Below are 12,754 nucleotides of genomic sequence, written 5' to 3'. Positions count from 1 at the left end.
TAGGGGAGGCTATTCCACAGACTGGGAGCAGGTACAGGACAGGCTTGATCACTACATATATATATATATATATATATATATATATATATATATTTTTTTTTTTTTTTTTTTTTTTTTTTTTTAAGTCAATAAGTTGGGGTATGTTAAAGCATTTTTTATATTTTCCTCTGTCAACTGGATGCTGGATGGGGTGTAACCTGTTACTATCTCTTTTCAGCAAAAACATTGCTGTACTCCTCAAACCTTATATGAAAAAAAATAAACTAAGAAATAGTGGGTGTAAAAAAAAATGAAATCCAGTGAACGGAGGCCAATGCTGGTGTGATATGATCGTGTTGTTTTTAGAAGGCCAAACTGTGCCCTGTAAAACAAACTAAAGATTATCAATTACTTGGATGTCTTCTTAAGTGATGAAAAAATATTAAAGTCAATCCACTCAGAAGAGGCTTGGTACAAATGTGCTCCTATCAAAACTTCCAAATTACCTAAGAGGCTACATCTGCCACTGAAACTGCTTTCACAGCATGAAGAAGAGAGCATTCAAAACACTTTGCAAAGCACAGAAAGACCTGAATTCATCCACCATGCTCAATGAAACTAGTGCGAAACAAGATGAAGCAAGTGAGCCAAAAGATGATATCAAACTTGGTAGGCCCAAAAAGTAATATACTTCCATGGTGTCGTGTTCCCATTTTGTCCTCTGCGTATGCTGTTTTTCACCACACACAGAATTAATGCTTCATGAAATGTGCTTAGCAATAAATGTCCCAACGGCGCTCTAATGTATAACTCTTGACACCTTCTTCAGAGAATCACAGTGCAGTTTTTTGTTTTTGGAAAATAAGAGAACTTGGCACAAATGTACTTTGTCACAAAGTAAACAGGAAGCAAAGCACCATGTGTCACTACCGCATTGGAGTGTTTTCGGAACTACATATTTACAAACCTGACATTTCAGGAGAATTTCCTTCTTCACAAACGCACAATAACATCTAAAACCCTGGTTCCTCGGGTTGCTGAACGATATTTCCTAACATGATTATTCTTTGAACATTTTTTCTCTGAACATTTATGTGTTTTAGTCACTGTGAATTATTGACAAATATAATTTTTTATTGGATTATATTCCACTGCTTTTATAACCAGTGACACATTTTGTTTTCGAATGCTCACAACTACCAAGTCGAGAAGCTAAATATTCACATATTCATCACAATGATTAAATTGAGACTTATGAGCTGATAAAACCAAAACACATCACGAAGCACTAAAGGCTTAAACAAATGTTAACTATGACACACACACACACACACACACACACACACACACACACACACACACACACACACACACACACACACACACACACACACACACACACACACACACACACACACACTTTCCCCTCCGTCTCTATTTTCTCGGCTGTCTCCCCTCTCGCCAGTTTGCAACTTGAGAGATACCAGAATTAGAGTCAGAGTAGTGAGTCATTCTGTTAAAACTTGTCACCCTTTTTTTGGCAAGGATTCTCACCGCACAGAATAAACTGAAAGTCCACCAGTGACATACTTTTGTTCAAGGTCACCATAATCAAAGGTATAGCACCAATTAGAAAGGCCATTGAGAGCATCCGCTTCATACCGTCAGTTAGAATTTAGATTCCTGTCCAGTTTGTCCAAATCTTTCAGAATAATTGGACACAGTTGGTAGTTACAAGTATGCCCAGTGTTATCTATTTCTGTTAGTTGAATGATAAATCTCATTTGGTTGATTCATGATGTATCCCCATGACTTGTGGGACCAGAATAACCGTCTTGATCGTCCCTCAGTAAAACCCACTTCCCAAGATTTTAGCTGGATTAAGCTCCGATGCTCGTGATCGCAATGGCCCACGCTGCTCTGACCACTTTTATGAGCAAAGGGAAATCATATAAAATATAGTATCTCTTCACTATCAGATCACATGATCATATAATTGTTTTATTTTTTTTTGCCTTAAGTGCTCCTGTACACTTTGTGGTTGAAACAAGTCTCCACACCTTGAGAGGGAGACAGCCAGTCTGACGGCCTAATGGAGAGAAAGCTGTCCTTCTTGCGTACAGTAAGCGTTGACACAATGAAATGATGTAGCTATTCTGGGAGGCTGCTTGTGCACTTCGATGGATGCCATTTTTCACACCATTAACTACAGCCTACTGGTTTTATTCACAGCACAGAGATAGGCCAAAACAATCCTAAACACGCCCACGAACGAGCACAATTGCAACAATTGATCTAAGCTGTTCCACCCAGTCTGTCGCAATTCCGTGCAGCAGGAGAAACCATTATCTCCATCCGCCCTTCATCTCACCCTCTCGGTTTCTTTCTCTCTTGCCTACAGTCTGTCTTTCTTTGCGCTGCCTTTAACGCCGCCTTTTTCTTCTTTCATCCCATTCAGTTCCATCCCTGCCTTGGGACAAGCTCAATGTTTTGTGGCTGAATCACAATCATGCATGTTAAGAGAAAACTTGTCCTGCTTCATCAGTAACGAGCCCACCGTCGGTGTGTTAGTTGATAAAAATCAATGAGCACAAGGAGTGCAATATTTTTTTGGGGGGGAGTGTTTACCTCAGCAAAGGTCTCACCTAAAGCCCTCATTACAGTCTGTGCTGAGTGTAGGGTTCGCAGAGGGAGGCAGAGCTCAAAGGGCTTGCTAATCCAGTGGGTCTTACAGGCATGATGGGCTAGTCAATATGCTGGGCCTGCATCTTAAAGAAGCTGGAGCTCCACGGTAGAGCTAGGTAAAAGAGACTCAAGGGAATGCTTTGCCTGGTGCACTTTTTATTCTCTTCACAGCTCTCAAGGTTAGATGCCGCTAAAGTCTTAACCAGTTGTGTACCTGTACTCCTTCCCTGCTTTGATCATCTTTCATTCCTTGATACTGCTTACTTTTTAATATGGGGCTCCAGGAATTATAGGTCTAATAGTGTTTACCTTCGCATGCTGGTCAGCTTTTTAAATTAAAGCAGCGGGAGGTCGTGGTGGGTTTTTACCTCGAGTGTGGCCAAGTCAGAATTTGAAATCAGCTCAAATGGGGATGATCGGACATTTGTGCTTCAAATCCCAAAGCAGCAATTTGTCAGTTGTGTGAATAATTGAGCCCCCGATTCCGTCCGGGAACGGATAAATATATTTTCAGCTCAGCCAAAGACAGACACGCAGGTGTGGAAGATGGAAGGGTGTTTTGTATTCAGACAAAGAATAGATAAGGCTTGAGGTGCCTTGTTCTTGTTGTTTTCCTAAGCAAAGAGAACTCAGCTCGAGGTGCATCACCTAAGTTTAATTTAGGAATTTAATTTCCACACACAAAAGAGGTCAGACAAGGAGGAACAAATTGACAGACACAGCAGGGCGGGTACTTGTCATTTCTTCCAAATGGCTTTTAATGAGAAGAAACCCTGTGGCCCAGGTATGTCAGGTTGAAGGGTACTTTCCTCTGTGTGTGTAGTTAAAGTGTTGCCTCGCATGTACCACCGGCCTGACTGGGACAGCTGGTCGCCATGTTCACATGTCGGAGGAAGTGGCCAAATCCAGCCTTGATCTAAAGTAAATGGATTTTGTAGTTGAGAACAGACTGGGTTGCTCTCATTTGAGATCACTGGGCTGTGCTCAGTTGGGCAGTGAACCCACAACACTGCTACCAAGTCAAAATGGTTGTTGTTGAAAAATGACCCATCAGAACAGAACATTTCTCTCTCTCTTCTCTCTCTGTGTATATATATATATCTCCTGAATTATGAATTGAAGTTATGAGGTTAAACCTGTTTTATTGAAAATAAATATCTTTTCGTCTATACCATAATTTCTTATTAAGATCATGATGTCCTCAAGATGAAAGAAAAAGCAATTCTCATAAAGGGAAGGAGTCCAGTGTCCTTCATATTGTTCTACTCTGTGTGTAGTAGTGCTTGTGATTGTGAGAGCCCCCCACATGGGTAAATGTTAAAGTGTTCTTGCGAAGCAGTTCTCTCCTTCCTGCCCTGCTCAGCAGCAGCATCAGCAGGGGGAACATAGTAAGGAGAGGATATGGCCCCCACAGAGGGGGAAAAAAAAAAGGTCTGTTTGATTTTGGCTTGAGTCTCCCCTGGGCTGCCTCTGGGTTTGGAATAGATTCAGTTCACGGTGGCTTCTCCCCTACCACCCCCTACCCCGCCGTGTGTGTGTGTGTGTGTGTGTGTGTGTGTGTGTGTGTGTGTGTGTGTGTGTGTGTGTGTGTGTGTGTGTGTGTGTGTGTGTGTGTGTGTGTGTCATGACTACTTTCCATCAGGAGACACCGCTAGCTTGCTGGCCTCCCCATAAGGCTCCATTGATCTGTGGCCAGGTGTTTGGATACCTCACTCTCCTCACCAAGCTTCCCACAATGCAACGTTTTGAGCTCGCCTCACACATGAAAGAATAGCTTTTAGCCTTATAGCATCATTTACATGGCAGTTTTTATTGACAGATTCCATTTTAACACAGATGCCTTGATTTGACAGCCAGGCCAGTGAGATCATACAGCTGCTATTGGGTGATGAATAGAAAATTGAATAAACCACGTGCGTCTGCTATTTAGTGGTGAACTGGGCTTGCTGAGCATGTGTCATCCCCTTCAAAATAACAACAACAACAACAACAAAAACCTAACTCCACCAGGCAGTAGCTCTGCTCCTGGAATCAGAAGTGAAAACATGATTTTGTTTTGTCGTTCCAAAGCATTTGCAAATATATCATTTTCAAAGTGCCTGCTGGCTGCATTCATTAATGGAGCTGTTAGTCTGCACTTCATTCCCAAATAATGCTGACATTTGGAGTTTACAGATTTCTCTTGACACTTGTGTTTTGCTCCCACCGCTGTCCTCCTCCTCTTCCTCCTTCTTCAAGCCAGCCTCCAACACTTCATAAGCATATGCACACAGATACTGTACCAAAAGGCCGACGCATAGAGTGAAGTGTCCTGGACATGCTGTGCTCCGTTACTGATAATTGCTCTTTGTCCAACATTTATTCAGTCCGCTCTCTTGGAGCTTTAATTCTGCGAGTCCTGATTGCCTTCCTGTGTTCATTTGTCTTTAGAGGGGCACGGACATGAAGCATCGCCTGCTCATGCTATCATTCTGCATAATAACTACATCCACATGATAATATTCCATCATTCCTGTTTGGTTTCATATAAAGATGTAAAGATGTGCAGCTCCCTGCGCACCCCCCATTGACCAACTATACTGTTGCTTTTCCCTATGCCTCTGTTTTCCTTTAGTGCTTCATTAAATTCTATCAATTTACCGGCCCGAGTCCATTTAATAACCTAACAAGAGTACACTTATGTATCTGTGACTCCACAATTGCCATTTTTTTCCCAATGAAATTCCCTTTTTTCCCCAGCTCTGTCTCGAAGGAAGTTGCTCGTTGTTTGATGTCATTTTCCTGTCTTTTGTATCTTCAGACTTCCAGAAATTCAAGGTTGACACGATATCTAAATGAATTATTTCCTCTGAAGTTGCCACACTCTTGCCAGTAATGATGTTACGAATAGAGTAGTTTATCAGTATATTACCTTCCAATGTCCTTCCTTTAGGTCTTTCTCATTTTAGCTGTCACGAAACCTGTAATGGGATTCACAAGTAAGACAAGCTGCGTTTGACAGTAATGGGCTTTAGAAGAGACCAATCTTGAAGAACTGCCAGGGCTCTGTGTTACATTTTTTCTTGTGACATGTAAAGAAGATTTGCTGCCTGAGATTGTGCTGTAACATGGGCAGTAAACTGTTTGCATGCCTCTCTTTCAATGGTGCGGGATATATGAAACAGAATAATTATCAAGGTGGTGTGGAAGAAAATGTCATGGATTGTGAAGTTTCTGTTGGTCACTATATGAGCTTGTATGGTTTTCAACCTTGGCTGTCAGACAACCAATCACTGTGCCGGTGTCTGCCGTCCGTGTTAAGTCTTTGGATTGAATACGAGTGCAGTATTAATGTTGACACCAGGGCGGCTTGTGTGTTATGAGGATTTGACGGAAAAAGCATTTTACTAAAAACCTGCTAATGGACATTTCCTTGGTTATTGCTTTTTGATTTAACAACCATTACTGTTGTGCTGTCAAGTTCCTCAAAAAGGCAGAGTTTGAATTTTTACTAAAATAGTTTTCTGACTAAAAGGTTTCTTAATGCTATGCAGTAGCCACACAGGCCATGGCATTTACTTTTACATAACAGTGATTAAATTTTAACAGTAGGTTCGCCACAGGGTTCAATTAGATGCCACAGAGTGTTGTCGGAGCAACTGAAGGTCTCTAGTAAAGATGGTGATCCCATTTTTTGTCAGTGCTTAAGATGTTACTTGTTACCTCTAGAGGGATGGGATTTTTAGGGCTAAGAATTATAAATCTGGGCATTTAAAAAAGTAAAAACCAGCAGTGACCCCATTTTAAGACATTTGTGTTATTTTTCTGAGAGCAGACATTTAGGGAGAAACAGTCAAAGTGAGTCTGTTTTTTAAACTTTGATTCTTATCTTATGCAGTATGTTTGATAGCAGTTGTTTTCTAGTTTAAACAACTAGAACTAAAACCACTGATAAAGATGTAAATTACAAGTAAAATTAAAAGTTTAGCACGATATGGTTTCATATACAATGTACAAAGTTATCTTTTTTTACAGCACCATTGTTTATATATTTCCTTTAGATATCAGAAACAATGAGTGGGCAAATCAATCTAAAAACAATTCATTTAGGCAATTTTCTGCTTCACCTACTTTTGTGGATGACAACTACCCCTTCAGCCTTGTTAAGATTTTCCTTAGAGATTGAAATATATATTCAGTCAAAACTGGTAAACTTTGTAAATTCACTTATATGAAGATGTTATTCCTTCTTCTCGAATGACCTAAAAATGCAGAAGATGCACTTTTGTCTTTTGTTTTTCACCTTATTTCTGCTTAAAATAGTTTAAATGAACACTAAAGTACACATAAACAGTTTCTTGTCTGAGAAATTGAATGTAGACAGATTGTTTTGCAGTGACTAATAGTTAAAATGAGATTTTTCAATCATGAGTGTTGATTCAAATTTGAACGGTTGGCACATTGACATCATCCATGTGAAATCTCCAACAACAGAAGTGGTCTTGTTAAGTTAAATTTAGTAACAGACATGGAACTTCTTAATTTTGGGGCGGTTTCGTGCTTTGGCGTGTCAGCTTTAACTCCTCGGAGCGCTGCAGTATTTCCAGTCCCCCAAAGACCGTGTGGGTGATAATCAGTCATTACCGCTGCTGCACCACGTTATTTATTTCAGTTATATTCACAGGGCAATTCATCATTTATTTATGTGACAGTTGTTATCTCGTGTGGTGTGCCTTTCATGTGGCCAAGAATGAGAGATTTTATGGAACATTAGGCTTCCATGCATCCGCTGGCCCTTCACCGATTCTGTTTCGTCGTCTCTTTTTCATACAGTCCGTTATCTCACAGGTCAGTTAATTGCAGGATATTGATACCCACATTATGACTGCCACTGCAGCTAACATGAGGTCTTACCCATTTCAATTCAATATGTGGGATTGTTCTGTGCCAATAAAAAATGACATTTGAGCCACTTTGCAGAGCCTTCTCTAATGGGGTCTGGGATAAGAATGGTAATATGCACTGGAGCTGGCAGAGGCACGGCCAGTGTTTTTGTTTATAAATAGCTACAGCCTGCATTATTGCACTTGCAGTTGTCCCATAATCATCAATCACTCCTGCACGCCAGTCTGGTTCTCCTGCTCAACAAAGAGAAGGTGCCCTGCGAGTTGTGCCCTTGCACCCTCAAACTGTGCGAGTACATAAAGTAGACTGTAGTGAATAGGAACTAGGAGGGTTAAAATGATTCCTGTATTGGGATTGCATGAGTTAGAAAAGATTCACCCCCAGCTGTTAATGCCCACTTCCCCGCAAATCCCCCTTTCTATTCTCCTTTAGGTCATTACATGCGCCAACATCCACCATTTTGCTCTATGAGCACATTTATTCCAACACATAGACACACTCTGTCTGCATCCCTGATCAGAGGCAGGTGGGAGGCTAATCATGTGACAGGCCCGGCGGAAGTGGGATGGGTCAGACGCAACTGTTTGCTCTGGGTTTCATTTGTCTCTGTCTCTCTATCTCGCCTTTATCGCATTCTGCAGAGAAGCTTTGCAAGAGCAGCTCACAGCTTTGAGGACACTTCAGGGACAAGATCCAGAAGAGATTCTGTACTCTTGTACACGTGTACGCACATACTCTGATTACTCTCCATCACATGCATACCAATGCATATTTGTATAAAGCACATGGGAACACGTCAAGTGTCTCTCTTTGCTGATCCTTCTTCAGACCATTTAGTGAAAATGAACCTCAACCACACACACACACACACAAACATATATAGTCCCGTGTTACCATGGCAGTTGCAAAAATACAGTACGACTCCGGCTGATCTTTAACAAAATGGTTATATAACTCTTGCAGCACTAAGTCCTGTAGCTTATCTAAGCCTGCGTCTGTGATTCCCTTTCAGCCTGGCTTTGCTGCCTTCCAGCAGCCCTTCACATGTATTGTATCCTCGCACAAGACACCACTGAACACACGAAAGACATTTGCAAAAGCGATACACAAGTGTTCATTTTAATTGGAAATGTGCCTCATTTGGCTTGTTATTAACAGTAGGTTCTTGCTACAAACACACAAAAGTGAGATCTCATCACAATCAAATCTTAACCGGAATCTCCATGCTGTGAGAGGAATTTTACACTTAATTAAAGGCAACCTACTCGAGAAGCACACCCACCTGGCAGCTCCAACTTCTGTCCCTGCCTGCGTCTTTTCCTCCCCACATTCCCCTCTTCTGAATCCCCTTCCACAAATGTGTGTTAGCTCATTTTGACGCTCACCTCCCGGAGTTCCTTGGCCACATCCTTGAGCTCTGTGAGAATTCCTTCCAGCTGGTTGATCACCATCTTCATGTGGCTGCGGATGCGTTCTCTCGGGCTGGGGGTCTCAGAGGTGTCCCGGGCCGGAGCTCTGCTGAGGGACATCCTTTACAGGGTGACGTGGGGCCAGTGGCCAACAGGCTGAGGGCGTGGGGGAGCCGAGTCGGGGTCCATGTCTTTGGCTACAAGGAGCCTCAGTGCTACTGATCCGAACAGGGGCCCCGGCCACGCAGGGAGACCTCAACATCTTAAAAGCACCTGGGCAGCCAAAACACCTTGCCTCGCCCGTACTCTCGGCACAGGGTCACACTCTGACATCCATGCCTTCGGATAGACGCGTCCAAAAACAGAGAGAAAAGGAGCATGGGTGAAGTCAAACGCAGTAAATCCATGGAAAAAGAAGAGGCAAAATACATGAGCTCAAGCTGCCATGAAACTCTTACATAATCATGTTGAGCCAACTCATCACATGTGTCAATGTGTACATTTGAAATTGGTCCTTTGGAGATGCGTTTTAAAATGCCCGTCTATTGGGAGAAAACACTTCTGCCTTCTTCCACTCGTCCTCTATAATCTTTTTGCCTTGTGAAACACAGTGACATGATGGCGGACTAATTTACAAAAAGGGAAACAGAAAAATGGGTCATATAGAACCTTTTCCAGCATTGATAGAAAAATAGAACTTCCAGTAGTTGCTCAATTTTCAAAATGATGTGGTCTCTTTTATTGGTGGTCAGTAGTAAGAAATGTGCCTTCTGACTGTAGTCTTCCAGCAAGTGCTACTGTCTTTTAAGAGAGGAAGGTCAGATCCTGTTGGAAGAAAAAAAAGAAGAAGAAGAAATATTCCTCTGTGCAGTGTGGCGTTTCCTCCTCCTGGGAAAAGAAAATGGGATTCTCACTGGAAACTTGCTTGGAAAAAACTTTGCCTCACATCCATTGTCTCTGCAGATGATGCCCTAATCACGTCGTCCTTCATTTCTGGTTGATGAAAAGGGAGAAAAGTGTAGGTGTGGGTCTTTTCAAAGAGCGTCCAGTCTCTCTCTCGCTCTCTCTCTCTCCCCCACCAAACACACAGCTCATTCCAAGTGGCGTGGGATCATCATGAATTGATTTCTAAGCCAGCGGAACGTGACTTGTGATGAAAAATATGTGGACGGATGAAAGAAAAAATCATGGTGCCAGTGACACATTTAAAAAAAACTAAGAAAAAACAATTAGAAAAGAAAACACAATGGGTCCCAGCAAGCAAAAAAAAGAAAGAAAAACACCTTCCCCTGGAATTTCGGGTGGCAGCTTGTCTTATGCAACGATGCTCTCCAAGTCCTCTCTCGAATTAAAAAAAAGAGAAACACTGACCCACAGCAGTCCACAGGGGTGTGCCCAAAAACCAAGGGAGCAGAAAGAGAAAAGGATTCTCTTCTCTCCTTCAGTTGTTGCTAAGGGAACCCGGTCTGCCTGCTTGTGCTGTGATTGGATAATTATTTTACTTCTTATCCGTGTTGTGTATGTTTTCTCAGTGGACTCGCTTTTCCTTTTTTTTTTTTTTTTCTATCAGAGAGGCAGAAAGCTCCGTGCCATCCAGCAGGACAAGATAAATCCCATGAAAGCTTCCCAAAGGAGCCCCGGAGAACCAGCAGTGGGGAGAGCTCCTCGCCAAATCCAGGGCGATGCCACTGCCACAGGGTGCGCTGGCCAATCACACATGGCACCTGGTCAGAAAGGAGGGGAAGGAAAGCAATCACTTATCTCTCTTTATGTGCCATGCTGCCCTCCTCTCGGCGGCTCACTCTTTCTGGGTCTCGGCAGTGGGGAAAAAGGAACATCGCTCGAGTGAGGAAGGCTCATAGATGGACAGAAACTAACTGCGTTGATAATTTTCTCTCTCTCTATCTCTAGGTGGAAAGCCTCTCTCACCTTCACACACACACACACACACACACACACACACCTGCCGAGACACACACCTACTCACCTTTCCTGTGCACCACTGTGCTGTTGCTATGCCCAGAGCTCGCTGTCCAGGCACAGCAGGATCCCTCAAGCTACACACAACCTGCAGGTTCTTTAGAAGTCCCTCGGTCACACACACTTACATCTTCTCCTCTTGCTGTTCTTTCCAGCTCTCCCCCTCTCTCACACCCTCTTGCTCACACACGCACACACACACACACACACACACACACACACACACACACACACTTATCTCCCCCCTCCCCTGTCCTCCCCTACTTACTGTCTTGACAGAGAGAGAAGCTTCTATCAGCAGGGTTATTTCACTCGCAGGCTGTGGCTCATCAGAGGAGGAGTAGAAGTGGAGGATGAAGCTGTGGAGGAGGAGGAGGAGGAGGAGGAGGAGGCAGGAGGCATGAGATGGGAACGATGAATGGCCCCTGATAGCACTCTGAGGAGGGAGAGAGGAGGCTGAGGATGACTAAGAGCCAGAGCGGTGAGTGGAGCTCCTGCCTTGGATTGCGATGCCGCCGCGACCATCACTCAGATAACCTCGCTGCTGAAAAACCCGCTACCCGTCATCTCCCCCCCGTCATCACTCGCCCGCATCTGGAGGCAGCAGGCAGACCGAACAGGCTTGGACCGCTGCTGTGAAAAAGAAGCTGTGTGATTCTTATGACAGCCTCTCCCTCTTTGTCTACTGGCCTGTTTTTTAATCTCTCTCCCTCTCCCTCTCTCTCCCTCTCTCTGTCCCTCTCTGTCACTCTTTCTCCGTCCCCGTCTCTCTGCCCCTGCACCCTCACTGTGTCCTCGTTGACTGCCGGATGAAGGGAAGCTGATGCCAGAGTTTATCGTGGGGCTCAGGCTCCTGCCAGCACCACTCGGCTCCTCCGCTCCGCTCTGTGGAGGAGGAGCTTGGCACTTTAAAGGCACAGTGTTATCGCTTGGTCCCTCCTCTCCCCTTGCTCCTCTCCTGTCTTTTCCTCTCTGCCGGCGTCGACACTCCCTCACTATCTCCTTCTCACACTGTCTATCTACTCTTTGTCACAGTTTTGTCCGGGGTGTTATCTCTCTCTTAAATCTAGATGAAGTCTTCCTCTGCCGCCAGCCGAGCACTCTCTAGGGACGGGGTGTCCAAAGATCTCTGGCTGTTACATCATTAATATACAAAGCAGTTTGGTGTTTGATGACCTCATCTGACTGAAAGACAGGTGCAGCAAGGGAGGACTTTTTCCTCCACCTTGTCCTCTTCGTCAGGATCCGTATAACCAACGGCTTCGAATAAACCCTTCCAGGAGGACTGTGATGCAAAGATTTGGCTAATTCAAACATCAACTTCTTGAGCCACTTTCCTCAAGGAGGTTTCAGTAGTGAAGAGCCAGAGGCCCCTCGCATTCCTCTGCATCACTGTACAGAGAAATGCAGTAAGGTTTCAGGTTAAGTGTTGTGCCGCACAGTGCGATTTGAACAATATTTAGTAGTCACAGCCTCTCACACCACACGAGACGAATGTAACTAATCATGTCTGCAGACCGTATGAATACAGGCTGTCTCGCAGCCCGAATGGGTTGCGTATTGCGTAATTCCATCGACTGATCGCATAATCGCCAAAACATTTGAATGGGACCTCAGCGTCATGGCTTTTATGTATTTGGAAAGAAATCGCCAATAGCAGCAAAGGGGGAGAATCTGGAGGGTAATGTTGTCACGGGGGCTTGAAGCGAGTAATTCTTAGCATCTACTAGCATTTTACATTAGCAGTTCCTGTTGTGGTCTGTCATTTTACAACAAGACACACCCCGGGTAAATAAAACAAACAGGTTGCAGGTGGC

The 12,754-nt window shown here is 43.7% G+C and overlaps 1 protein-coding gene across 1 annotated transcript in view; it reads right to left on the bottom strand.

Moving 5' to 3' along the window:
• insyn1 (inhibitory synaptic factor 1) overlaps nt 1-9,020 on the bottom strand; it is a 44,970-nt gene extending 35,950 nt beyond the window's left edge. The window contains exon 1 of the mRNA XM_080508126.1: nt 8,934-9,020. Within this exon, the coding sequence (XP_080364252.1) occupies nt 8,934-9,005 (72 nt within the window). The 5' untranslated portion in view covers nt 9,006-9,020. The remainder of the gene's footprint in view (nt 1-8,933) is intronic.
• Between the last annotated feature and the right edge of the window lie 3,734 nt (nt 9,021-12,754).

The sequence above is a fragment of the Blennius ocellaris genome, assembly GCF_963422515.1.
Source record: "Blennius ocellaris genome assembly, chromosome: 1".
Taxonomy (NCBI): domain Eukaryota; kingdom Metazoa; phylum Chordata; class Actinopteri; order Blenniiformes; family Blenniidae; genus Blennius; species Blennius ocellaris.
The sequence above is the reverse complement of the archived record's forward strand: the minus strand, read 5'-3'. Positions and strand labels throughout refer to the sequence as shown.